This window comes from Neurospora tetrasperma, assembly GCF_000213175.1.
Source record: "Neurospora tetrasperma FGSC 2508 unplaced genomic scaffold NEUTE1scaffold_81, whole genome shotgun sequence".
Classification (NCBI taxonomy): domain Eukaryota; kingdom Fungi; phylum Ascomycota; class Sordariomycetes; order Sordariales; family Sordariaceae; genus Neurospora; species Neurospora tetrasperma.
In genome coordinates, this window is record NW_009799179.1 from 3,318,117 (window position 1) to 3,345,333 (window position 27,217).

The 27,217-nt window shown below is 51.1% G+C and overlaps 6 protein-coding genes across 6 annotated transcripts; 4 read left to right on the plus strand and 2 right to left on the minus strand.

Moving 5' to 3' along the window:
* Positions 1–260: 260 nt before the first annotated feature.
* Positions 261–2,148, plus strand: NEUTE1DRAFT_142075 (uncharacterized protein; the record flags this gene model as incomplete). The annotated part of the gene is made up of 3 exons (XM_009857503.1): positions 261–544; positions 613–808; positions 874–2,148. 3 exons carry the CDS (start codon positions 261–263, stop codon positions 2,146–2,148), a joined length of 1,755 nt encoding a protein of 584 aa, XP_009855805.1.
* Positions 2,149–2,616: 468 nt separating this feature from the next.
* Positions 2,617–4,277, minus strand: NEUTE1DRAFT_105161 (succinate semialdehyde dehydrogenase; the record flags this gene model as incomplete). The annotated part of the gene is made up of 3 exons (XM_009857504.1): positions 2,617–4,004; positions 4,106–4,196; positions 4,266–4,277. The coding sequence occupies 3 exons, from the start codon at positions 4,275–4,277 to the stop codon at positions 2,617–2,619; spliced, it is 1,491 nt and encodes a 496-aa protein (XP_009855806.1).
* Positions 4,278–6,455: 2,178 nt separating this feature from the next.
* On the plus strand, positions 6,456–8,666 carry NEUTE1DRAFT_90173 (uncharacterized protein; the record flags this gene model as incomplete). The annotated part of the gene is made up of 4 exons (XM_009857505.1): positions 6,456–6,625; positions 6,689–7,319; positions 7,405–7,693; positions 7,835–8,666. The coding sequence occupies 4 exons, from the start codon at positions 6,472–6,474 to the stop codon at positions 8,438–8,440; spliced, it is 1,680 nt and encodes a 559-aa protein (XP_009855807.1).
* On the minus strand, positions 8,637–10,771 carry NEUTE1DRAFT_132895 (uncharacterized protein; the record flags this gene model as incomplete). The annotated part of the gene is made up of 3 exons (XM_009857506.1): positions 8,637–9,693; positions 9,771–10,067; positions 10,136–10,771. The coding sequence occupies 3 exons, from the start codon at positions 10,387–10,389 to the stop codon at positions 9,315–9,317; spliced, it is 930 nt and encodes a 309-aa protein (XP_009855808.1).
* A 574-nt stretch (positions 10,772–11,345) lies between these two features.
* On the plus strand, positions 11,346–12,322 carry NEUTE1DRAFT_114168 (uncharacterized protein; the record flags this gene model as incomplete). Its single annotated transcript, XM_009857507.1, has 3 exons — positions 11,346–11,488; positions 11,674–11,929; positions 11,963–12,322. The coding sequence occupies 3 exons, from the start codon at positions 11,346–11,348 to the stop codon at positions 12,320–12,322; spliced, it is 759 nt and encodes a 252-aa protein (XP_009855809.1).
* Positions 12,323–20,226: 7,904 nt separating this feature from the next.
* NEUTE1DRAFT_125703 (uncharacterized protein) lies at positions 20,227–25,720 on the plus strand (the record flags this gene model as incomplete). The annotated part of the gene is made up of 2 exons (XM_009857508.1): positions 20,227–24,791; positions 24,922–25,720. 2 exons carry the CDS (start codon positions 20,253–20,255, stop codon positions 25,006–25,008), a joined length of 4,626 nt encoding a protein of 1,541 aa, XP_009855810.1.
* Positions 25,721–27,217: the final 1,497 nt, after the last annotated feature.

Here is a 27,217-nt window from a genome sequence, read left to right on the forward strand (position 1 = left end):
CCCAGGGGTCATCACGCGGTTTCCTCCTGCTTCCCTTCCCTTCTCTTTTCCCTCCCGCCATCACAACTTCTCCCTCCAGAGATTTTCTTGTGCTTCCCACACACCCAACCACCTCGTGTCAGAGCAACGTCGCGTAATAATCACCCCCAAGCGCACGCTCTCTGCCTTTTCTTGCTGTATTTTTTTCAGTGATACCCAATACCCCTTTCTGTTTTTCTTCCCTTTTTCCAGATACCCATCCCTATTTCACACTACCCAAGATGTCCGACGAACAGAAGAACGTTGAGCTCCCCCAGGAGACTCAACCTGTCACCACCGCCGACGTTCCCGCCGAGATCAAGCCCCTCGAGGTTGTCCCCGTCACTGAGGCTCCCGTTGTTGTCGCCGACGCCGAGGCTGCGCCCGCTGCCGCTGCCGCCGCTACTGAGGCTACCGAGGCCGAGGCCGCCCCCGCTGCCGCTGCCGAGGACAAGAAAGAGGAGGAGGTCAAGCCCGTCGAGGAGGGCCATCTTGAGCACAAGGGCCAGCCCGCCAACTTCCCCAAGTAGGATATACCCCCGGAACGCGCCTGAAGGAGAAATTCATCAAGCTAACACTTTCGCCCCCCTCCAGGAACCTTCTCTTCTCCAAGAAGTTCTTCTGGTTCGGAAACGAGGCCGTCGATCTGAAGTCCATCAGCAGCTTCAAGGCTGACAAGGCCGCCGATGTTGCGCACCACGTTACCGCCTGGGCCGCCGAGACTGGCAAGGGTCTCCTCTTCTTCAGCGAGAAGTCTGACAAGGCCGCTCCCCACGGCGCCATCCACCTCGTAAGGATATCTTGATCTTTTGCGCTACTATCAGCTGCACATCTTGCTAACCGCTACTTTTGTAGGCCGATGCTTCTGAGCCCGCCACCGACGGTCCTACCAAGTTCCACTTCACTGCCAAGGGCCACAAGCACGCTTTCAAGGCTTCCAACACCGCTGAGCGCGACAACTGGGTCAGTCAGCTCAAGGTCAAGATCGCCGAGGCCAAGGAGCTCGCCACCACCGTTGTTGAGAGCGAGACCTACAAGAAGACCATCGAGACCCTCAAGCCTGCTGCTGTGAAGAAGGAGGAGAAGGCCCCCGAGGCCGCTGCCGCTACTGAGCCCGCCACTGAGGCTGCCGCTGAGACTCCTGCCACCGAGGAGACCCCTGCTGCCACTGAGGAGGTTGCTGCCACTGAGCCCGTCGCTAAGGAGGAGGCCAAGGAGGAGGGTTCCAAGCGTCGCTCTGCTAGCCGCAAGCGCACTTCGATCTTCGGCAACCTTGGCTTTGGCAAGAAGGAAGAGAAGAAGCCCGTCACCGTTGAGGCTGTCCCCGAGCCCCAGGAGGGTGAGACCGAGGCTCCTGCTGCTGAGGCCGCCACCGAGGCCCCCGCCACTGAGGAGGCTGCTGCCACCACCGAGCCCGCTGTCGCCGAGACCTCTGCTGCTCCTGTCGAGGAGGCTGCTGCCCCCGCTGAGGAGAAGAAGGAGGAGGCTGCTGAGACCCCCGTCAGGCCCACCCCTGCCAAGCGCACCAGCCTTTTCGGCAACCTTTCCTTCGGCAAGAAGAAGGCTGCCTCTCCTGCGCCCGTTGCTACCGAGGAGGCCCCTGCTGCCACCACTGAGCCCGTCGCCGAGACCGCTCCTGTGATCCCTGCCGTTGACACCACCGAGCCCCTCTCTACCGAGGTCAACTCTCCCGCGACTGTCCCCACTGAGACCGTCGAGGTCCCCGCTGCCACCAACGGCGAGTCTTCTCCCAAGAAGGAGGTCAAGAGCGATAAGCGCAAGAGCTCTCTTCCCTTCGCCTTTGGCAAGAAGGAGAAGGCCACCTCTGACGAGGAGATTGAGAAGCCCAAGTCTCCCTCTCCCTTCTCTCGTCTCCGTGATACGATCAAGGGCAAGGGTAAGGGTAAGGCCGAGAAGTCTGACAAGGTTGAGGAGAAGACCGAGGAGGTTCCCGCCATCCCCGAGACTGAGGTCGAGGCTGAGGCCGCCAAGGAGGAGGCTGCTCCTGCCACCACCGAGGAGGTTGCTAAGCCCGCTACCGAGACTGAGGCCACTCCCGCCGCCCCGGCTACCGAGGAGACTGAGGCTGAGAAGCCTGCTGCCTCTGTCCCTGTGACTGCTGCCGCCTAGACATCGGCACCGTCGGCGTCCGAACGGCCGCTTCGAGTTCGATACACTAGGATGGATTGACGCGAGGACTCCCTCAAAATAATTTTTTTAATAATCACCACACAAACAAAACAAATACCCTACCATACTAATTAATCGCTGCGGGTTTGGTCGGAATCGGGTCTGCATTTCGAGAGATACCCCTTTTGAGATTGGTTTCTTCTGATACCCTCATGGAAAGAACAAGTAAGAGAGAGAGAATAAGAGAGACAAACGGGCATGGAAAGCTTTGCACTCGCGAGAGATTTTTTGTCTTTGGTTCCAGTTTAGCATCATCTGTGTCTGCCTTTGTTTCTTTACAGTAGTGTCCTTATAGCCAATCAACCATACTACCATTATACCCAAGACCCTATGCTAGATTCGCCTGTCCTGCTGTCGCTGCATGATCATAGGAACATTAAGCCGTAAAGTCTTCCTCCACCTTTGCGCTCACTTCTGTAAAGGCTTACCCATACCTCCAACCGTAACCATCTTGGTCACCTGGTATTCTCCGATACCATAAAGCGATCCTTCCCTTCCGAAACCACTCTCTTTAACACCGCCAAACGGACTCGCGGGGTCCGAAATCAAGCCAGTGTTGATACCAACCATGCCAACCTCAAGGTGTTCAGCAACCCTCACGCAGCGGTGGATATCTCTAGAGAAGAAATAGCCCGCCAAGCCGACTTGGGTCGCGTTAGCCAGCTTGACCACCTCATCCTCCGTGTCAAAGGGGAACAAGCCAGCCACCGGTCCAAAGGTCTCCTCCGACGCCATGGCCATGTCGGGGGTCATACCCGTGATGACGGTCGGCTCGTAAAAGTTGGGGCCTAGGCTTTCGAGCCTGTGGCCGCCCACCACCACCTTGGCGCCCTTCTTCTCGGCGTCGCGGACGTGCTGCTCGACCTTCTCAATGGCGCGATGGTGGATCAGTGGGCCGTGCGTGACCCCTTCCTCGAAGCCGTTGCCGACCCGGAAGTTGTTCTTAACCTGCTCGGCGAATTTCTGGGAGAACTCGTCGTAAATCCCTCGTTGCACGTAGATGCGGTTGGCGCACACGCATGTTTGGCCGGAGGAGCGGAATTTGGAGGCGATAGCGCCCGTGACGGCCGCGTCCACGTCGGCGTCATCGAAGACAATGAAGGGCGCGTTGCCGCCTAGTTCAAGAGAGAGCTTCTTGAGCGTGCCGGAGCACTGCTTCATGAGGAGCTTGCCGACGGCCGTGGAGCCCGTGAAGGAGATCTTGCGAACCACGGGGTCAGTGGTCAAAGTGCTGCCGACCTCGGGGGTGTTTTCGAGGGCGGTGATCACGTTGACGACACCGGGAGGAATGCCGGCGCGGTGGGCGAGCTCGGCAATGGCCAGCGCCGTGAAGGGCGTCTCGCCGGGGGCTTTGCACACCACGGTGCAGCCGACGGCCAAGGCAGGGCCGACCTTGCGGGTGATCATGGCGGCGGGGAAGTTCCAGGGCGTGATGAGGCCGCACACGCCGACGGGCTCCTTGATGGTCCATACGCGGTTACCCGGGACTGAGGAGGGGATGGTGTCGCCATAGATGCGGGGAGCTTCCTCGCTGAACCACTCGAAGAAGTTGGCGGCATAGGTGACTTCGCCCTTGGCGTCCGCTAGCGGCTTGCCGTTCTCCAAGGTGATAAGGGTGGTGAGATCATCGTGGTTCTCGACCATTAGGTCATACCATTTCCGCAGGAGCTTGGAGCGCTCGCGGCCCGTCTTGTGGCGGAAGGTCTCGAAGGCGGTCTCGGCGGCATCGATGGCTTTCTTGGTGTCTTGGGCATCGAATTCGGGGCAGGTACCGATGAGCTTGCCTGTTGCTGGGTCTTTGTAGGTAGGAACGAAGCGGAGTTAGTTGTATGTAAGTGATATGCGCATAAATGCAAAGACACAGCATGGGAATGCAGGCATAGATAGGTCGATATACCGTTGACTTCAAATGTCTTCCCCGAGTGGGCCTTTACCCATTCGCCATTGACGTAGCAAACGTCCTTTTTGAAGAGGGATGGATCTTTGAGCTGTTAAAAGGAAGGGAGCTGGTCAAAGCGGTTCTTTTGGCATCAATGAGTCTGCTTATACGGACGGACCTTGGGGACCATGGTGGAGGCTAGTCGTGAGTATGAGTGTAGTACTAGTGGTAGGGACTTCGTCTGGAAGCGGGATCTGATGATGGCTGTGTTTCTGGAAGCGGAGAAAAAGGATCTTTGTAAGAGAGTCATCTTGGTGACAGGACGGGAGTTTGACGAACGTCAGTGTGGGTGTGGCTCGAAGAAGGCGACGGCGTTTCAACTGACTAGTAGTTTGTATGAGGAGAAGGGTCTGTATGCAGCGAATAGGTGCCTCAGAAATCCAGGGCCGCGGATGTCAATGCGAGGGGAAGCTCAGACAGGATCGCAGTTTGACAGGTATGTAACGAGCGGGATGCCGGTCATGTGCGGGGAAGTAGTTGGAGAAAGTTGAGACTTGTTTGGATTGGATGGAGGCGAATCCATGTTGTCGATGATTCGCAGCACTACGTACACTACACTCCAAACAGCGATGACGACCGCTCCTGCAGTGGAGTTAGTGGGACTGTTTACCCCCAACAATGCTAGCCTCGATGACGTCGGCCTTATCGGGTGGGGTACAGAGCTGGAGGCTATCATCGACAGCCAACGTCCTTCCTCTCCCCCTCCTCCTCCTCCGTGTCCTTCCGCGACATATGTAGTATTGGGCTGCCCAACCCGAACGTACATCCCGGCTCTCACAGACTCGCAAAACATTCTGATCCCCGAGAACGACCGGGACGAACTCCGTGCGAGCGTGCGCAACCATATTTTCACAACACGAATGTTACTCAACAGATTCCCCGAGCCTTCAGCCCTTGATGAGACAGAAGCATCCATAATTTAGGTATCGTGCCGGGCGTCAATTCTTGTTGACACAGGAAGCAATGGAGACATGGAAGCTAGTATGTGCCCTCATCAAGGCAAAGTCACGTGTATATGGGACAAAAAGAAACGCCAGTGATGTCTCGATGTAACGGGAAACACTCACCTTGAGAAGGGTGTTATATCAGCAAATAGCCCTAGCCCAGCGAGGAGAAGACTCCCGGATCGTGAGAATCCATGTATAAACCAGTAGAAACGCAGAACTTTTGAGTTGACGGGGTTCTTCGATTCCTGGGGTGGAACGACCAGAGCCCGAGTCTCAGCCACGGATATCCCAATGCTCAGACTTCCCCCAAAATTATCCCATCCCTTTGGCCAGTTCAGATAATCACAAACATCCTGAAGGAACTGCAGAAGCTAAAAGGGGGTCAGCTTTGGCGGAGCCTTAAGTAAACAAAAGCCGTCATCTCACCCCTGAGTTCTCGGCGTCTCGGCGACGACCCCTTGCGACCACGAGCAGCACCCGCTCATGCCTTCCCATCTCCCTGTCCATCCGTTGCTTCACCCGGTGTCGATCACACTCCCCCCTCAAAAAAAGCTCCGAATATGTAGAAGGATGCGGGGTAACAGATAACGTCTTGTCCTCCCAAAGGTCACACCTCGAGGCGAATTATACAGACTACAGCACTGGGATCTCATAGTAGCTGCTAGGATTAGCGAACAGTATCTTCTTTCCGAGTTTCCCTCGTCAGCGGACGGACAAATATTGCGTTTCACAAGATCTTGTCGGAGGAGTCCTTCCACCAATCCAAGTCAGCCCGGCTCGGGCAAATAATGATCAAGAAAAGCCATGGGACGCGCCCAAAGCAAAATATTGACTAGACGAGATCAACATCAGGGTTCCTAATGGTAAGCTGGGGCTGAGAACGTGATGTTTAAAACAAAAGTTCCCCGGTTTCTCTGCATCGTGGTCGAACATGATCACACTTTGCGGGGTTTGGTCATGTCGCACTGCTGATCGCCTTATTCAGGCTCAAAAACATAGCCAACCGTACACTCCCAAATATCCTTGCATTTCGTAGTAAACGAGCATGCAACCCGAGGATACTATTTGTTTTTTGTTTTCGTCTATTGACGGGGGTTCCCCGCCACGACATATTGCAAAATCGAGTGGTATCACAGGCTTCGCACACAGCATGCCTGTCTGTCATTGAGACCATGATAGACTACTACGTACTTGGTCTGTTGTGGTGAGCAGGAAAGAGACAGGGAAAGAAAATCCAGCATGGGCTCGCTTCATCTAAATACCGTGCCAGCGCCGGTCGGCGAACGAAAATGAAGTTATTGTCTCGGAAACTGGGACGCAGCAATTTTCTTCTGACCGACGCCGACATAATCTAGCCCCTTGCATTTGACCATCATCATGAAGCGAATCCTGGGTCTCATTGCCTATGCTTCCGTCCCAACGGTAATTAATGCAGTGCAAATATCCGTCGACGAGACTGCGCCCAGCAACCCGGTCTTTGACGCGTATGTGAGCTACAGCATCGAGTTTTCTAGCTTCCCCGACTACGCAGGTAAGACTCCTTGCACGATCGCCGAATTTGACAGTTTCTGAAACGTGCTTTGCTTGCTTGCAGGGAACAACTCTCGCCCAAACACCTTCTCCGAAAATCTCCTGGACAACCTGGGCAAGATCACGGGTACCAAGCCGTACATCCGCGTCGGCGGCAATACGCAGGACTACGCCCTGTACAATGCCTCACTGCCCTATAGTCTGAATGGCACGATTGATCCCAAGCGTTCATCCGATTATCCAACCACAATCTTCATCGGTCCCTCGTTCTTTGAATCTTACAATTCCTTCAAGAACACCAGGTTCATTCATGGCTTCAACCTAGGCCTGGGCGGCAACCGGACGTCCGGCTGGCAGACACTTCTAGACACGGTCCCGCTCGCCTGCAAGACCTTGGGTGGCGGGAAGTTGTTCGCGTGGACATATGGTAACGAGCCGGATCTGTTCTCTACTTCTGCCCAGGGCCCTGTGAGACCGCCTAGTTGGAACGAGGCAGAGTACGTCGACCAATGGCTAAACGGCACGAGAAAAATCCATGAGTTACTCGAGAGGAACTGTCCAGACCTGGCCAAAAATGGTACCTACGGGTACATTGCACCTTCATTTGCCGGCGTGGGAAACAAGTTGAAGGCACCGAAAGCGTGGGGCGAAGGACTTAATGAGGATAATAACATCAAGCTGTTTGCTACACATAAGTGAGTTTATGGAACCCCTTCAAGAGAGAGTGTGTCGTCCGGGTAAGGTAAAAGAAAAGATTGCTAACGACGTTGGTGATGACAGTTACATCAGTGGCGCAACCTCTCCAGGGGTTACCCTCCAGGGGACCCTAATGAACCACTCCATGACGAAGGCCTCGGTCGATGCCCACATTGTTGAGTACAATCAGGTCAAAGCCATCGATGCTGCGGCTCCACCGCTCATTTTTGGCGAGACCAACTCGCTATACAACCAAGGTCGTCCCGGGCTCTCAAATACCTTTGGTGCGGCTCTTTGGGGTGTCGACTTTAACCTATATTCCGCAAGTGTCGGCTTCAAGAGGGTACACATGCACATGGGTACTAATTACCGGGTACGTCTCCATCCACCCTTTCCGACACCTTTCTCTTCCAGTCATTCCCTTACCCATTATCGTCTGGTTCTTTCACACACACACACACTCTCTCTCTCTCTTTCGAGCCGCTCAACCAACTCTAACCTTGCTTTCATCCAGTACGCCTCCTGGCAGCCCATTGCTACCAACAAAGCCACCATTGGCACCAAAGCCCCTTACTACGGCAACATAGCCGTAGCCTCCTTCCTCGCCCCCCCTCCCTCTTCCCCCTACGACTCCCCCGCCACCTCCCTCGCAACAGTCAAACACCTCCCCATTTCCTCTACCCCATTCCTCTCCGCCTACGCAGCCTACCACTCCTCCAACCTCACCCGCCTCATCCTCATCAACCTCCAATCCTACAACACCACCGCCTCAGGCGAAGGTCTTGCCCCTTTACCTCCTTCGTCCCTGACCCCTCGCCCTTCAGTGACATTCAACTTCACCTTACCCGCCGCCTATCTCTTGAAGGATGGAGGGAAAGAAAAGCAGGTGGTGGTGAAGAGACTGATGGCTAACGGGAGCGATGCCATTACGGGAATCACGTGGGATGGATGGAGTTATAATTGGGAATTGGACGAAGGTAGGCCGGTTAGGTTGGCGAATGTGACGAGGACGAGTGAGAGCGAGAGAGCGTGGGTTGGGGAGGGGACGAGTGATGGCGGGAAGGCGGGGTTGGGGGTGGTGGTTGAGGCGGGGAGTGCGGCTTTGGTTGAGTTTGTTTAGTAGTCTTTCCCGGGAGAGGAGGGGGTTTGGGTTCGTTGTTTAGCTTTGCTTTGTGAACTTGGGAGCTGAAGGCTTTAATTTTCCTTATGAAGGTGGAAAACTGTATGTAGGAGATGTTGTTTGGGGAGTGGGGGGTAAGTGATCAAGTGCTGTCACGAGCGACAAGGATCACACAGATGGTAAGGTATGCAGTAGTTCAGTCAACAATTTGGACTTTGTTATTTTGTTTTGACTTTCATTTTTGCTTTGAAGCATTCATGGCGAGTAGGCAAGCCATTCAATATGATACAATCCAGTTCCAGTCCTTCTCGTGGTATATATGTACAAAAAGAAAATGAAGAAGACAGAAAAAGGGAAAAAAGAAGAGGACCCAGTAATGATGGATGAATGAATGGGATGTGGAGGGAAAGATATTGGTATCATGTAGCTGGAGAGACAAAAAGATCCAGCTTCCTTCCCTCCGCATTGTGAATACCTGTGCTGCCCTGTCCCACGGTGATATTGGAGGATTCCATCCATCCTATAAGATGGCCTCGGATGATGATGACCATGTTTAGGTAGTTTCCCTCTCCTTGGGCCGAAGCTTGTTTTTTGGCAAGAGCAACCGATGAGCAGCACTTTTCCCGTCTTTCGCGAGAACCGTCGTTTCCCTGAGCAAGATGAACTTCAGTTTCGACGTCCTCGCAGGTCGTTCCTTCCATCCCCTTCCAAGGATTGAACAGGAAACCCAAACAGGTGATCATTGGCCTCGTCCAATGAAATTGGACTCATCCCCCACGCGCTCACTTTGAGCAGTCCCCGTACGCGCACATCCATAAGTACCCGCCATCATCACTTCGTTCCACATACTAACACACACCAACACCCGGACCCCTCAACCGCTCCTCAAAGGCAACCTCCGATCCAACGCATGAAAAGCCTGCGTCCTGGGCGTGAACATTGGTGCCTCCACACCCCCATGACCGCCGCCCATTGCCCCCGACATGTGCACCGCCCTCGGGCTCGTAGGAGGCTGCTGCGTAGGTTGCATCTCCCACTCCTTGTTTCCGTAGTATCCCGTACTGGGGCTGCCGCCGCTCATGATGCCAATGCCGCCGTGAAGAGCAGTGACGTTGACGATTGGCAGCTTGCCCTTGGGCTTGCTCTCTTGCTCGTCGCCTGAGTTGCTGTCATCGTCGTCGTCGTACATGTCGAGCATCTTGTTGGGCCACATGGACCAGATGGAGAGGGCCAAGTTTGCTAGGTAGAGGAACCTATTTGAGTTGTGTCAGTCGACAAAGGACTACTGCGGAGGGAACAAGGAGAAAGTAAAATTGATGATTTAACGTACAGCATGTAAATGGTAGCAGCAAAAGCGCCCTTGGCAATTTGGCAGTTCTTCTCGGCGTTGAACGGCCTCGCGACTGAGCACGACTTGGCAATGTACCACGGCACAGGGCTAGGGTGCTCGGGGTCGGCGTAATCAGGCCCGGCTTGGCCATAGACGGAGACGGTGTAGACCACCGTGAGGCCGAGACTGACAATCAGACCGAGGATCGGGTAGAAGAACTTCATGATGATCATGATCATCTTGACGAGCAAGATGAAGAGGGAGACGACGGAGATGGCGACGTTGTAATCTGTTAATCTGTGTGGTTGCCCGATGTCAGTTGACACACTGTCTGTAGCATCGACTGCGTGTACTGGGACACTTACAGTTGTGACCATACAAAGGGCACTGTAGGTAAGGGTTGGTGGTTGGCGTATGCGTAGAGAATCATGTTTGGTGATGAGTTCCATCCCATGAGATGGCCGATCTCCCAGAATTGTGTGCGGAAAACGTCTGGTTGTTGGATTCCAAAGAGGACGAGGACACCGACGATGCCGAGTAACTCGAAAACCATGCCAAAGTAGAGTGGCCGCCTCATGCGCCATGGCCTTCGAATGAGTCTGTATCCCTTTGCCGCCATTTTGGAAATATGAGTGATGTTGTACTTTTGTAAGCCGAAAGGATGATACCCTTTAGTATACAGTGAATCGTCTGATAAGCGATCTTGCCTTGATGATCAACCCTTCTGCCGTCCGATATTGGTATTCGTATATATTGTCGTCGTCGCTCTGATCTAATTACCCGTTCGCGGGCGATTATCTTCCGTGTATGTTGGATGTATTTGATGTTGCTGAGCTACCAGCAATTTCCCAAGCGGCTCACATCGAATGCCCAAGAAGTCGTCGTCGTTTGTCTTGAATCCTTCAATCCACCCCCCACGTCAGTCGACAACAGATTCCAAAGAGGCGATGTTTGGTTAAGGGAATCGTAAAAGCTGAAAACCAAAAAAAAAGAGGCTGACCAAGTACCTTTGGGAGGGAACGGGACAGGATTTAAGAGACAAGACAAGCAAACCAAGACCCTGGAGAGGGCGGCCCTCATGATTGCTCGCAGAAGGCCATCCTTTCTTCCCGCGGCCGCAGACTAACCGACCCGTCGAACCAATGTGCTTGGCTGCCTCGATGAGGGTAGCAGAAGCTCAGTGTTGCCCTTGTCCGCCCCCAAAGGAGCTCTCTACTAAGAATCTCTGGAGCCAATGCCAGACAGGCTGATGGGCTGCATGGCCCCAGGTCATATCACGCCAACCGCCCAATCGGAGGCCGTGATTGAATGGCCCTGGCGGCGTGTAAGCGCCCGCCATCCCCTCTGGTGCTCCAATCCCGCGCGGCACAGAGCACGAAGACCTTGGTTCACGGTTGAACTGTTGGGATTGACGGCGAGTTTGTGAGTGGTGAAGTGCGACTCTGGCGGACTCTTGTGTGCAACCGAATGAGTCGGACCATGTTGCTGTTGCTGACACACCCATCTGCTTGTGAGGTGCGAGCGTGTTGCTTTTGATAGTGAGCAAGGCACAGGCCCTAACGGCGAAGAACCGCCATGATCATCATCATCATCATCATCATCGCCATTCATCCCGAAAGGCAGGGTACACTGCATCAGGAAGGGGAACACAAAATATCCAGTTCCAGCTGCGGCAGTTCTGTATATCTACGGTTCAAGTGTCAAACTGTCAATCTAGTGTAAGTGATGCAGGGTATTTTCTTCTGGATTCGTTAGAGCCCTGAAGCTCTCATCACGGCACGCTCGTGCAATCTTTCCAGAATGTCAGGAGATGATGTCTCGACACAACGGCAGGTGGAAAGGGGCAATTCAACTATTGAACAGAAGCTGCGAGTGTAGGCGCTCTCCTATGTGCCATCAATAGGGTTATCACCTCATGGCAGCAATACATAGGTAGATCTAACTCCAACGGCTGTGGCCCGGCACTTGCCATCAACCCATCACCGTCTCATAGGGCGTTACGAAGAGCCGGGCGGCCTCGGCAATCGGCCACTGAAAATCATCGATTGCGAATCTACCTGTCTCGACTCTCGATTGAGCGGCAAGCTACCTACCTAGGTATATGCCAGTGTATCGAAAACGACAACGGGGTAACGAGGGGGGTGAGGGTGACGAGAAAAGTATGCATCAGTTGACGTTTGACAATCCCCCAGCCTGTCACTGTCACTGTCGCTGTCGCTGTCGCCAAACTCACCATCGCCCCGCTGTCTGCCAAACCTCGCTGGGAAATGGGACTGGAAACCAAACATGGGGACGGGCAGACAGAACTCACCAGTCACCTCGAGTCACCCACACACAATCCACCCAAAATGGACTGCCAGCCGCCAAGAACTTTTCAAGGACTGATGGTCAGTGCTCAAACGCGCTCTTCAGTCTCCGTCCAAAACGGCCCAAGCCCCGGCGTGATCGACCGCGAGTCGATGACGAGGCGGACAGGATTCCACCTTTTGCGGATCCGAGTTCAGCCGGTGAGGGTTGCCGTTCTGTGGACCAACCTCCAGTTGAGCCCATAGAGTAATTTCCCGTGTTCGTGCATGCTATCTGGAGCGGCACTCTGTATGCATTTAGAGGTCATATGCACTCACGGTTCAATGCCAAGACTTCAAAGCCGCCATAGAATAGGAATTTTGAGGGATGTTAGGGGGTTACAGTAGAAACTCCTGCTTTTGCAACCCCCCCCAGTTGCAAAATTCCCCCTTTTGCAAAGGATTTCTACTGCCCATATTCCCTCTAGTGGTAATTCCTGCAACCTACAAATTACAACATTAACGGCCCGAAATTGCAAAAGGGAGGATGCTGGCAGTCGAATTGGGGTATCTGACAGCTATAGACGGACCGTCAGACTTAGGGTTAGGGTTATAGAATCTTCTAAATCCTATACTTAGAGGCACTTAAAATACCCTAATTTACCCGCTTTTACCTACTACTTCTTTATACTATACGTCTTTTATAATATACTAGCCTACCTACTATAGCTAACCCTATTTGTAAGAGACCTGCTCTTTATATATTTTTGTTAGCGATCCTATTCCTAATGAAATATCCTTGCCTTTTAGTACTTACTATACCTAGGATTAAATATCCTTCTTTAATATAGGAGTAACAATTGTAACTCTAGGAATAGGTAGATAATTAAAAAATTAGACTGTTATTTATGAGAGCCTTAAATTAAATTAAATTGCAATAGGGTATTTAAGTATTACTATATTTAGTATACCGGTATTTTAATAAAAAGAATAACCCTACTAGTTTCAATTAAATTAATAAACGGTCTTCGTAATTCAATAGTACTTATATTAAAGTCGGGTAATAGCTAGTACTTAAAATTTTACTCTTTCGTTAGTAAATTAGTTTTAAAATGTAGGGGATAGGTACCTCCGTCGAATTTTTATAGTAAAAAACGTATAAAATCTAATTAAGATACTCCGAAGCTTACGATAATAAACTAATTAACGAAGCAGCGTACCCTATCTTTAGTAAGAAGTGGTACGCTTTTTTTAGGAAACGGTACTATATCTACGAATAAAGCTTCTATAGTAAAGTAATTAAAATTCCTAAAAATAATAAAGATACAGTTAAATAGATAGAGGAGATTAGAAAGTTTATAATAGAGATACTTAAAGGTAACTGTAATAATATAAATAAAATAGGGTTATATTGGCAGTATACTACTTTATATAGTTTTACCTCTAAATTACACCCTAGTATTAAGAAAGATAAATTACAGATATTACTTACTCTTACAATAAATAATATTAATAATAACTTTTTTAATATATAGGCAATTAAGAGATTTAAGGAGCCGTATATACTGAGAGGGTTTAATTAAGATACTATACGGATTATCTAGAGAAATAACGACGTTGCTTAGATAATAGGAAAAATTATATAAGAATAGTTCTAATACTTTTATACCTGTATCGACTACAAAAAGCCTAGAGAAAGGGTTCTTTTATTACTTAATACTTTCTTTGCATACGAACTTAGCGTTAAATTTTCCCCTCTACCCCCTAATATTATTATTAAATTTCTCCCTTCAAATAGTATATCCCTATATCAATTAATAGATTAGAGGGTAATTAATAGCTTTAAAGCCTACTATTATCGTTACTTTTTATATTAGATATATAATTAATTTACTAATACTTCTATTACTAAGGAGTATATTACTAAAATAAACCTTAAATAGGTATTAAAATTCACTTTATAAATTTAATACTCTAAAGTCAAATTTGAAACTATTTAGAATTGCTAGATTAGGTCTATTGTTTTGGGTATTAATATCTAGGTATTTGGAACTACTAAGTAGCTACCATTAGATGTAAATGCCCTTTTTGAGTAAGTTAATAATTATGTCCCCGTACGAGAACGGATAAGTCTCTTCAATTTCCTAAATCCCGAAGACGAGAATAAAGTACCCGTAGAGCTAAAGATAGTAGAGGAGGTATTTGAGAGTGTTATTAGGGATTGGGAGGTAGAAAATAACTAAGGTAAGACTGTAGAGGAGGCCGAGGATAACCGTTTATATAAATTAGTAGTTATACTTTTAAGTAAAGAGGTAGTGTAGCGTTTTGATAATATATTAGGCTAGGCGCTTGAAAAGGACTGCTTCAAGTTCGAGGAAGTTCAATAACTAAGGCGGTTGAAACAGCGAGTAGAGGGGTGGCGAAATAATAGGAAGACTCAAGTTACGATTGAGGGGATATTGTAATGTAGAAAATAGTAAAAATATATGGGATTTTAGTACTTTTGACATGGGGTAACCCCCAGTTGCAAAACCCCTCCTTTTGCAAAAATTCTGGGCTGCCCACATTAGTTGCAAAAGGGGAGGTTTCTACTGTACCCGGTATACCTGCTATCTGATATGCAGATACCAGTCATATAGTTGCCTGTACTAAATAAGATAATTGCGGATGGCCAGCTATAAGTATATAGAGAGCGTTATTCACTTCCAGGTGCATTCGCTTTCAGGGAAGTTACTGCACCGAGGTGTCAATAGGGGGTTGAGGGGGGTTAGGGCTCAAGGGGGACATTCGGATCTTCAGCAGAAATGCCATCAAAACTCACCGCGGTGTTCACCGATCAGCGTCCTACCGCCGTATCGATGCTGAGTACCGCCGGTCCCCCGCTTGTCTCGTGACCGAAGCTGGCCGTGGGCCCGTCATGCAACGAACACGCCGCGAATGGAGGAACTTGGGGCCCTAGTGGGCTCGGGGGACTTGGCTTGTCCGTCCAATGCACACAGTCAACCCGTCAAAATGTCAAGGTATCATTGTCGTTGAGAAGATCCAGCACGTCGTGCACGCGATGAAAGGGTTATCTGCGAATGGTAACCTTTTCTCGGCAACAGAACCCGAGTTTTCAATTGTAGCCCCACGTTTGTCGTGGACGGGCTGATGGTTAAATGTCTGTGCCACTGTTTTATAGTTTGGTGCTGCCCATCGGAAAATCCCATGGTCATCGTGCTGAGCACCTAGCTGCTGGGCATGCGTCCCGATACCACCTGAGCTGAGCACACACAGAAGAAAGTATACCAGCGAAAATATCCCCGGTTGCGGTAGCTTTTGACTGCATGGTGACCTGTTGCCGCGAGGTCTCATGGCCAAATAAGCAACGAGGTGGCTTCGAAAACAATGCACACGCTGCGGTCCAGAATATTCCAATTCACAATCCTTCGGCATGCCGCTCTTTACATAGTACACTACATGCATAACCAAGATGCTCAGATCTGAATCTTCTGAGCACCATCGATCATTATTTTGATACCACCTACCACTTAAGCCGCGCTAAGACGTCCGCTTGTTGCATCAGCGCATTTCATCGACGATTCCAAGCAGGCCCCCGTGGGTTTTCTACACTACATCTCTGCAGGCATTTACCTTTGTTAGTGCGGTGAAATTGCAAGTGGCTATGACATTATCTTCCCTACAGAAGATGAATGGTACGCCCGCCGCCAACCAGTCAAATTCTGTAAGGTGGTGATACCGCGCTAACAAAGTCAATGCTGGCAGAGGTGTAGTGACATGTTGTTAGCAATCCCACATCGCCCGAGTGCATTCGGTTCGATGCCCGAGAATTCAAGACCCAAGGGAAGATCGGCGATCCGGTCGTGGAAACTTTGCCTGCTCATACCGAAAATATTGAAACTTTCAACCGCTTCCAAATCGGTTGGGATGTCGGTGGGCGGTCGGATGTGAGTTTGCCATGCCATGCGCGTGTTTCGTGAACGGATTTGGTCGGTCGTATGCCGAACAGTGGTTGCTGTCCGCCAGTTATGTAGTGTATTATACCCGAGGGACCTGGCAAGGCGGCCTTGTTCAGATGGGATTCGGGTGAAAAACCGGTCTTGTTGCTCATGGGATTTTTCAATTATCAGTCAGCCCTATTCAAAACCAAGTTGCGACACAGCCGAAGCTCCTTCCTCAGGTCCAGTTCCAGGACGGAACCGGAATCGAAGCCTTGCCTTGGAGATCAGTTCTCAACAATCGTAGAAGGCAAAAAAAACGTAGCAGTACATACTTGATTTTTTTTCATTGGGCAGATTCGGCCCGCCGAAATTCACGCATCCAAAGGGGGAAAGAAATGGGCCCTTCCAGAACGCGAGATCGGCGGACCCAACGATCGAAGCTGGCACAACCGCACAATGGTGTCAGCCAGCCGAGCCAGCTGCCGGCTGTCTCCTTCTGAGCCTGTCTGTTCAAAGAAGACGAGGCCGGCCGGGGGAGGGGGCCACTGAGGGAGCTCTGCACGTAATTTTGGTATTGTAACAACGCCTTGGAACAGAGGGCCTTGGAGCCTCTACAGTAATTACCCCTGATAATGCATGTAATCCTGGCTGAAGGTTCGTATGCATTTAGAGGCACATATGCACGAGCAGGCACATGCCAAGACTTCCCGCCGCCTTAGCGTAGAAATTTTAGAGGCTTTTTAGGGTGCTAATCTATCTATGAAGGGCTGAAGGCCCCACAAAATAGTATTCCAGAAAGTGCATATTACACCAAAATGGCAGGCCGTTTTGCATGCATTTAAGCATTTATGCGATTGCCCATACTAATTGATTGCGGCCGGCGATTTCTAAGCATTTAGAGGGCTTTATGCATTATCAGGTGCATGCATTGTCAGGGGTAATTACTGTATGTTGCAACGCAATGAAACTTTGTCGACGTCGGCAAGGGCCCATGAGGGCGGAAGCGCCTATGTACTACATATCCAGAATAAACTTTTGCATCTCACTACACTGCACTCCCTTCCCACGTCCATCCAAGTAGTGTAAAAGAAATAAACAAAAAACAATCCAAAATCCCGAGTACTTTTGCCAGTTTTTCTTCCAACGGAACCGCCGCACCACCCTCACCAAACCCCGATGTAAAGCTAACCCACGCCAAAAGCCCGCTAAAAAGGCGTAGGGAGGTACATGTGTCTACACTACTCCGGATCATCGATAGCCCAAGAGGTCAGGCAGTGTCAGGGCAAGTCGGAAGATCGGTGAGAAAGTGACATGGACGCGTCCCAACGGGGTGGCAATCATGGCTGGAAAAGCAATAGCTTGGGTATAGCTTCTCGGCGCCGGCGGTCGTGTAGTGTAGATGACCAATCCACCTCTCTCTGTCGCTCTGCACACCGCAGCCCTGAATCTCGATCGGTTTAGTAAGAACATGGGAGTCGTGATGGAGTTTGGAGGATTGGCAGTCCCAAGAGTCCCTAGCGGAGGCCGGCAGAGGTGTAGGGCGACGTTGATTGGGAGTGTGTTTATGGTCAGAGCAGATCTGCCCTGGAAGCAGCAGCAGTCCAGCACAGATCTCATAGAGGTGTTTTTACGCCCCTCACCGGCTACAAACCTACTATGCAGTATAGCCATTCTTTTAGTATGTGACTTTGGCCCGGAGATGACAGCTTGCGGTTGGTATCAATAATCCGGTGTCATGCCCGCCTAAAGGGCTCTGAAGTTCGTGGTTATAAGCAAGTCGTCTCAAAGTCGCCGTTTACCAAATACTGCATGAGAGCACTGACTGATACATGTGGCGTGCCGCAACGCCTGCGTGAAGTGCTCTGCAAATTCCGTGTTGCGAGCCGACATTGCTGCCGTGCATGTGGTGCACTACCTAATTTGAAGTGCGCCTTTCTTGCTCGGTTGCCGGGATGTGTCAGGTTGCGGCGGCGGCGGGTCTGTGGCAATGGTGTGTCTTTTTTTTTTTTTTTTTTTTTTTTTTTTGTCCTCTTCCTCCATTATCTTATCCACCATGTTCCTTGCAGGAAGAAAAAGAATTCACGGATTTCTGTAGTGTACTATGTAGGGTAGCAAGTGATGGCAAAAAGAGTGCATTGGCTGGGTTCTGCCATGGTTGAATGAAGTGCGAAATGAATGCATTGCTCGTGTATGTCGGCACACTAGTGTACAATATAGAGGGTACCTACAGATGAGTATAGCTGCAGTGGTTGGTCAGGGCAGCAAGTCAAATTACACAAGACGGAAACCTTGAGCTCTGGACCTTCATCGACCGCCATCATCCCTGCGTGGCTTCCACTTGCTCGTACTACATATGTACGCAGTACACTGCATAGGTTGCTGTGGCTCCCGTTTCTTCGCCCTTTCCCCGTGAGAATATGTACCTTCCAAGTCCCCATCGCGATCGGTCCCGTCTACGCAGTACGCAGTATAGGCAGGCTCAAAAGACAGCAGCCGCAGACGCACTCAAGACGAGATACGATACGGCATGACGGTTGGCGTCTCTGCGTGACACGACTCTGTGCTGTATCCAAGCGCCCTCTTGCCGCACTTGATACCAGGCCGAACGGTATCGGTACCTCACAGGACCTTGCCTTACCTTTCGGTTTTGTGCCTAGTGCGCCTTGGTACGGAAAGCAGCGGCGAGACATCGGCAGAGATGTCCATCCAAATCTCAAACCGCCTTCGGCGACAGACACACACCTCCTGTCTCGCTCCTCTGCCGTCAGCCACTAGTATCCTACTAGGCTAGACATGCTTCGAAGTTCCAATCCATCGTCCTACCAACCGCCCACCCCGGCCTGCTGCCCTCTCCCACCTATCCGCTACCTGCGTAAGGTGCCTCAGCTACGGTACTTACCTCACCCTCTTTCTCTTTCGGTCCTAGATCCTCGTGCCTGGTTCGCCTCTGCGAGACGGGAGGTGATGCCCGACTGTGGACGTGGACATGGACTGCCAACTCGGATTTAGGTGATACCTACCGTGATTTCTGCCTATATACGACACAAAATCTACACGCACTCCATTCTCCATACGTTACCTTACGCCTGTCTCACTAGCTGCGGGACGGATACCCTCTTTACCTATCCCTTTTCTTTCTTTCTTTCTTTTTTATTGCTGCCCCCTCGCCTGCTAGCCTCAAACCATTTGGTTCTTTGCTGAAGCAGCCACTCACCGTCCTCACCTTGAGGAGCGTGTCCGGTTGATATCCTCATACCCCCGGGCGCACCAGCAGGGCCACGTGAGTAAGAGAGTCAAGATCTAACCCTCGGGTCTGCCTTCTCATCATCATCTCCCGGTGGACAGCGTGAACTTGCGCCTTTCCATAATCACAGCGAAGAGACCCGTCAGGGACACTGTAAAGACGGAGACACCTCCGACCAACAAATACGAAAAAGTGTGCCAGAACAGGGAGCCCCCGACTCAGCTCTCTCTCGGTCTCTTGCTTCAGGCCCTTTTTGGGTCACCTTAAAGACCTGCCTATAGTAAGATCTGAAGTTAGCAAAAAGCCGCAAGTGGGAGCTACATTCGACAGCTAATACCTGAGATTGTGTTGAGAGTTGGTGGTTGTTGATACGCAAGAGAGAGCTTGGACGTCCGATCCACTACCATACGTGCCAAACCTCGACGGAAGGGGGAAAATAACAAAACAGCGGCTGATCACCTGCTCCCAAATCCGACCTGGCAGGCCCAAGACAACAAGCATAACCCTCCATCCGAGAGTCTGCTTTTCGAGGCAAGAGGTTCTAGATCCGAGCTCCCACATCCCAGTTCCCAGCTCAGTCTTGCTCCACCTCTACTCCCAGCTACCATTCCTCGTTTGGATTCAACAAGGGAGCCAAAACAGCAAAGCACACATCAGACCAAGAAATACGTACATACCTCATAACTCCATATCTCCGCTACCCTCTTCGGCTCCCGCACAGGCTCCACGTCTTCAGCCTTCACCAACCCAGAACTTTAACGAATTTGCGCCGCTTCCATTCCATGGCCCCAGTCTTGAGTTTGTCAACCTATTGCATGAGCTTCTCTTGTGCCCATCCGTCACCCAACGCCCACGGCCGCGCTCAGCGACAGACTTGGTACCAAAGGCGATCTCGGCTACGATTCCCGTCTGTCCTTCGCGCAAGGCAGTAAGGTTTGGTGCGGCCCGCCTCTGTGCCATAAGCACCGCTTTGAGTTAGCGGGGACACTCCTCTTCCTCACCGACCCCCTTCATGACTCTGCAAGATACGACCAAGTTCCGAACTTCCGCTGAAGACGTTACAAATCCGTGTGCAGACCTCCCCAAAGCTTCTGCCTTTGGCATCACGACGGCGGTTTCCGGAAATTCCTCTCAATCGTTGACCAACCTCTCTCCGGCTTCTGGTCGCTCGGTTCCGGTTACTCATCTCAACCATCTCCAGGCAAAGGACCGGACGAAAACTCACCACCTCTCAGACCAAACTGCTGGGACCCAGGACGGAAGACTCCCAGGCGTCTGGGCGCCGAATAGCGGACGGTATGGTCCGATAGCCAACAAGGCGCCTCACGAATATCTTGGTGCTCTCTCGATTCCGCCTATCTCGGGGCACTCAGGCCACCCGCAGCCGTTAGCAACACCACCCTTCAAAGTTGGACCAGGAGGCGCGCAGCTTACACTAGGAAAAAGGATCACCGCCGAGGACAAACCAGAGTTGCGACCGTTCGATTCCCCCTCGAAAAAAACGCTTTTAGTGGCACACGGCGGTCTTCACCTACCACCCTTACCACATACCCCCGGCGAACTCGTTTCCCACTTGCCCGGAGTCTCGTCTCCTCTGTTCTTGTCACACCGAGCCAGGCAACAACCCCCGACTCCCCGCATGCCCGGCTTCTTCGCAAACGGCATTGCCGCTCCCATCATGAGTACCGTCCAAGAAACGCAAGATGGAGTTACGACCCTGCGCCTGCCGAAGGGTCATGTCATCGCCACCACGGCGCAGGGTTCAAACAGGTCTTCAAGCACTCCTGGAAGCTGGACTTCATCAGAATCCCTAGATGGCACGATGCGTAGTCTGGATGGCAGGCCTCTCGCAATAGTCGCGCCGGCGCTCCAGGCGATACCTGCCACTGAACTCTTGGACCAAGACCCCAGGCCGGTATTTATCGTCGACCTTGCAAACCCTTTCAATGTCAGCTCGGGCTTGTTGCACATTGTGTATGCTAACCCTTCCCTCAAAGCCTCAACTAGTGTTTTGGAACTCCTCAATGGGGACACGGCAGATGCAGAAGCAGATAGTTTCGAGTTCGCCCATTTCAAGCATTGGGTGATGAGTCCCGAGGCAAACACCGAGTCGATCCGCTTGGCTCCGACATGCACAACGTTTGGCGGAATCAATTGGACGTGTTCGACTCTCAGAAAGCGGTTTCGAGTTGTTACAGGACATAGCAACATCGTCTCCGTGACACCGACGACGCCGAGCCCCAAAACACAGCTGCCCCCAGTCCTGAGCCGGAGTTCACGCGGCTCGATATCAGCACGCGAACTTTCGCCCGAGCGTGGAGATTCTGTGGATTATTTCGGCCCGATGGAGGAAGTCGGTTCACCGCGTCCAAGGTCATATTCGGAGCCTAGGAGTCCTTCGAGGACAATCATCGACACATCCCTGGCAGGTCTGAACGAACTGCCCATGGTTATCCCCATGTCGCAGGTTTATACGACTTTCGACTGGACGCGAATTCCCGTCGACGACCCAAATCTTGGCCCTCATCACCGCTTCGCACGCTCTGTGGACTGGGCATCTACGCCCTTGGGGCCTGTTGAGGAGTGGCCAGCGGATCTGCGCATCATGTCAAATATGATCATGGGCAGCCCCCATCCAGCAGCGCTGTATTGGGGTGAGGAGTTTGTCGCCATTTACAACGAAGCCTACATTGCGCTTGCCGGGAAGAAACATCCGCAGTTGATGGGCGCCAAGTACAAAGATGCGTGGGCAGAAATTTGGGATGAGATCGAACCAGTCTTCGATGCCGCATGGAATGACGGTAGCGCGACGATGAAGCACGATGACGGGTTGTTCATAACACGGCATGGATTTTTGGAGGAAACCTTTTTCAACTGGGGCATTATTCCCTTGGTCGGCGGTGACGGCACGGTTGTCGCACTTTACAACCCAGCTTTCGAAAACACCCGGCGGAAGATCAACGAGCGGCGGATGCTGACCCTTCGCGAGGTGGGAGTAAGGACGTCGGAGGCTCGCGACGTGAAAGGCTTCTGGAGTATGCTTCTGCAGGGTCTAGAGTACAATGGACTCGATGTGCCCTTTGCCCTCGTTTATTCGGTTACGGAGGATCCCGAGAGCGAGGTCGCGTCTATCAACTCTGGCAGTGTTACGAATCCACCTCAGATCACACTGGAGGGCTCCGTCGGTGTTCCCGAGGGACATCCCACTGCTGTTCAATCGATTGACTTGCGCACTAGCGATGAGGGTTTTGCGCCATATATGAGAGACTCCATGGCACATCCAGGCAATCCCATTATTCTTAGCGAAGACGATGGCAGCTTACCCCACGAGTTGATCAAAGGTTTTGACTGGAGAGGATTTGGTGACCCTTGTCGGACGATTGTTGTCTTTCCCGTCCATCCTACGACGGCTGGAGATATGGTTGTTGGATTCATCGTGCTTGGTGTTAACCCCCGACGGCAGTATGATGAGGATTTTGAGCTATTTGTTAACCTGCTCTCCCGCCAACTTGCGACATCTATGGCGTCAGTCTTTTTATACGAGGAGGAAATAAAGCGAGGTCAGCGGGCTGCACGCTTAGCTGCTCTGGATAGGCAACAGCTTTCAATGCAGCTCCATCTTCGAACACAAGAGGCTGTTGAAAGTGAATATCGCTTTGCGCGCATGGCAGAACTGGGCCCGGTTGGTTTGTTCATCGCCGACAGTCATGGACGCATCAACTACTGTAACGAGATGTGGTGGAGGATCTCTGGGCATGAACGGAGCGCAAGCACTCTCGACGCTTGGATGCAGAGCATAAGGGACGAAGATCGCGAAGGCGTTGTGAATGTCTGGCGTCACTTGGTCCAGGAGAAGGTACCGGTGACTTACGAGTTTCGATTCAATGGTACGCGGAAAATTGTCGATGGTCACACCGTTGATACATGGGCTCTGATGAGCGCGTACCCCGAACGAGACAAAACCGGTGAGCTCAAGAGCATCTTCGGATGTATAACCGATATTTCGCAGCAAAAGTGGGCCGAGGACTTTCAGAAACGAAGACGCGATGAGGCTGTTGAACTCAAACGGCAACAAGAAAACTTCATCGACATTACCAGCCACGAGATGCGAAATCCTCTCAGTGCCATTCTTCAGTGTGCCGACGAAATCGCCTCGGGACTTAACAGGTTTCGACAAGAGAATCCGGCGTTCCGAGGGCCCGACACTTTGGAGACGTTGGTTGATAGCTGCCTGGAAGCTGCCAACACCATTTCCCTCTGCGCCAGCCACCAAAAGCGAATCGTCGACGACATCTTGACTCTCTCGAAACTTGACTCGCAGCTCCTGCTTGTGACACCAGTCGATGTTCAGCCAGTTCAGGTTGTGGAGGAAGTTTTGAAGATGTTTGAAGCCGAACTCAATTCCAATGATATCACGGGTCATTTCCAGATCGAGCAGTCCTATCGCAATCTGGAAATTGACTGGGTGAAGTTGGACCCATCACGCCTAAAACAGGTCCTCATTAATCTGATGACTAACGCCATCAAGTTCACCCAAGGCCGACCAACACGGGCAATTACCATTAACCTGGGTGCTTCAAAGGATGTGTCATCGGCCGGGCTTTCGTATTTTCCACCACGGCATCCAGACCAAGAGGATCTTACGGACGACGCAGAGTGGGCCACCGGCGAGAAGATCAACCTGCATTTGGCAGTTTCAGACACCGGCCCGGGCTTAGATGAGAATGAGAAGAAGATCCTCTTCCAGCGATTTTCTCAGACTAGCCCCCGAACACACGTCCAATACGGCGGCTCTGGCCTAGGTCTCTTCATCTGCAGGATACTAACCGAGTTGCAAGGCGGACAGATTGGAGTCTATTCGGAGAAGGGCGAGGGAAGCACGTTTGCTTTCTATGTCAAGAGTCGTAAAGCGGAGAACCCGCAGCCGGTTCCGACTGTTGTCGACAACTCGATGTCCATCCAGCCACTTCAGCAGCGTGTCAATCCCCAAACACAGGGTCAGATCAGCCACCGGTCATCATCATCAGCCGCATTCTCTCTGCTCGGACACGGCCGATCACATGCGCCACCTACTAGAACACAATCCGCTCCCGTTATCGCCGATACCACCCAGACAAAATCCCCAGACGTCCTCATTGTCGAAGATAATTTGGTGAACCAGAGAGTCTTGCAGCGTCAGTTGCAACTGTCGGGCAATAACACGTTCGTGGCCAACCATGGCAGAGAGGCCTTGGTGGAGTTGCGAAAGTCACGCTTCTGGAATAAGGAGATCGCTGCGACGGACGATGCTGCATCAGCGCTCCCGAGGAGCAACAAGAAGGCCGCAAACGATGGCGGAACTGATGGCTCGCCTGATGGTGAAGAAAACAGCAACAACAATATTTCTGTCATCCTCATGGACCTCGAGATGCCAGTCATGGACGGAATGAGCTGCACCCGCGAAATTCGTCGTCTAGAAAAAGTGGGCGTCATTACGCGGCATATTCCCATTATTGCCGTCACTGCGTACGCACGGCCTGAGCAGGTCGAAAGTGCCAGGGCCGCTGGTGTGGTAAGCTCTCTCTCTTCCTCTCTTTTTTTTTCTCCCCTTCCTCCTCCTCTGTTAATGATCAGTATTCTTTTTTTCCGGGAGTAAGGAAAGAGCGAGGAATCCCGCTAACCGAAATTTTTATTCTGTGTAGGATGACGTCATTTCCAAACCGTTTAGACTACCCGAGTTGATACCCAAGATCGAAGAGTTGGTTCTCAAGTACGATAGAGAGCCATAGTGATGGGCGGATGGATTGGGAACTAGGTTGCTGCTGCGAAGCTTCAGTTTGACGGTTCATTGAATTCAATCATCTCTAGCTTCATTCCATTGCTACTACAAGCGCAAGGCAATGGGACTAAATCAGCGAAGTTCCACGCTCAGTCATTGTAATGGTTGTTTTTTGTGAGACGGGGTATTCTCAATACCGCAAGTCTCCGTACCGTCACACGCTTGAACCTAGACGAGCACGCCTGGGAAAAGTAGCGTACACGACTACTAGGCCAATGCTCGGGGATGAAGATCTCCAAGGGATAATCATACAGAGCACACGAGTACCAAGAGAGGAAGTGCCAGGAAATCGTTGGAAGGAAAGAGAGGGTGCAAGAAAGCACGCCAGGGTATGTGTAATGGGGTTTGGAAGAAGTTGAATAGTTCGGTAGCAACAAGGAGGACCACCTACCTAGTTGGAATCGTGTGTTACCGGATCGTGCTTGCTAAGTACGTACTGTAGTCACCAGCTGGTACTCGCAGAAGGGAGGAACAATTGAAGACGGGTGGGTGGGTGAGGTGTCCTTGTGGTAGTGAGATGCGTTGTGTAGAAAATGGAAAGCAGACGGAAGGAAGGACGCAGTGAACAAAGTAATCTTGGATCTTGCAAAAGCAGAAGTGCATACAAGTATATACCATACATACCATCGGTCGGCAGCAGGGAATACATATTATCCGCTAACAGCCCATCCAAACCCACTCTTCGCTAAACTCTTGTTGTTCTTGTTGTCCTTTTGTCTACCTTGAATGCTCTGGACGGTGCTTGCATTGTTGTGCTTTTCTTTGGGAGTTGCGCAATTGAGCAAGATCTGATAGATTAGCCATTTGTTTCGCTGAGATAGATACGTACGTGATGATGTCCAAGGAAAGAATTTTCGACAGGTGATGAGTAGTTTGGCCGTACTCAGCAAATTAGCACCGTTAGTGATGTTATCTAGGTTTCCATCACTTGAGACTTCTTTCTTTTCTGTTTTTCATTTTTTTTTCTCTCGCTCTCTCCACATGAGCTCGTCCCTCCTCACATACATTTCCTCCCAAGTCATCCACCAACATCTTGAAAAACATACACAACCCCAATGGAATTCGAATTCAAAGTCTTTGCTTACCCCTGATTAACCAGTCACATACGATATGTGCATAGCTAGCCTAGCCACCAGGTTTCTCTCTGAACCAACGTTCAGCATGATAAAATTTCCATTGGATATGCCATCCGTTGCATCAATTTACTCTCCATCGCTCTTTCTTGTATATACTCTTCGACCGTCAGTCTGGGGAAGGAAGTCAATGATTGACCTGACGGTCTGATTCGCCACTTACTACATGTAACATCGATGTTTGTTCATCTTGCCTTCACCTTCCGGCGAATCCTTCCCTTTCCCCCCTCAATGCTGATGTCCACCATTCGCACGCGCCGATAGGCTGGTACGTTTAACGTATCGACGTACCAATGGACTAACGTATCAGCACAGTGAAGCGAGCGGCTTGCTGCTTGGCCAAAGTCGTCACACAAACCGTTGATGAGGCTGGCTGAGTTAGCTGAATTGATGGCCTTTTCAATGATAGAGCGTTGTCAACCAGTCGAGTACTATGAAGAAGTAATCTCTGATTTTCTTCATAGAGGTCGAACAATTGTCCAATCAAGCTCAAGGTTTCTCACATAGAGGCGTGAGGTCTAGATCGTGTTGTGGAACGCCAACCCTTAGCCAAATGGACGTTCGTTCCTAGACTAATTGGATTGAAAGACTTCCAAAGGACAAGGAATAGAATCTTCTTATCGTCAGTATGTACCATGGAGTGTTGCTCCCTAATTCCTCGTGTTCCACTAGATATGGCGGCCTAAAGGACCAAAAGCCGACGCTCAATTTCGGTCTCAGCCGGCTCAGTCGGTATTAGACAGTCCAGGTGAAATGTACGGTCAGTATTTCGCTCATCAGCCTCTGTGGACTTGAACAGCGAACAAAACTGTACGCTCCATAGCCCTTCTGCCTGATCATGAACGATCCAGCTGCCGCCTCAATCTCGCTCATGGATGCCGCGCACTGTCACGAGGACAACCTCAGTCGTGAAAAAGACGAATGAAGGAGGGTAGAAGTGGTGACGGATATTCCGAAATATTGCATGTGCGGCTCTAGGCCCTCTCTTAAGCCACCCGGTGGCTACCTGTCGTGCCCTCCCCATGG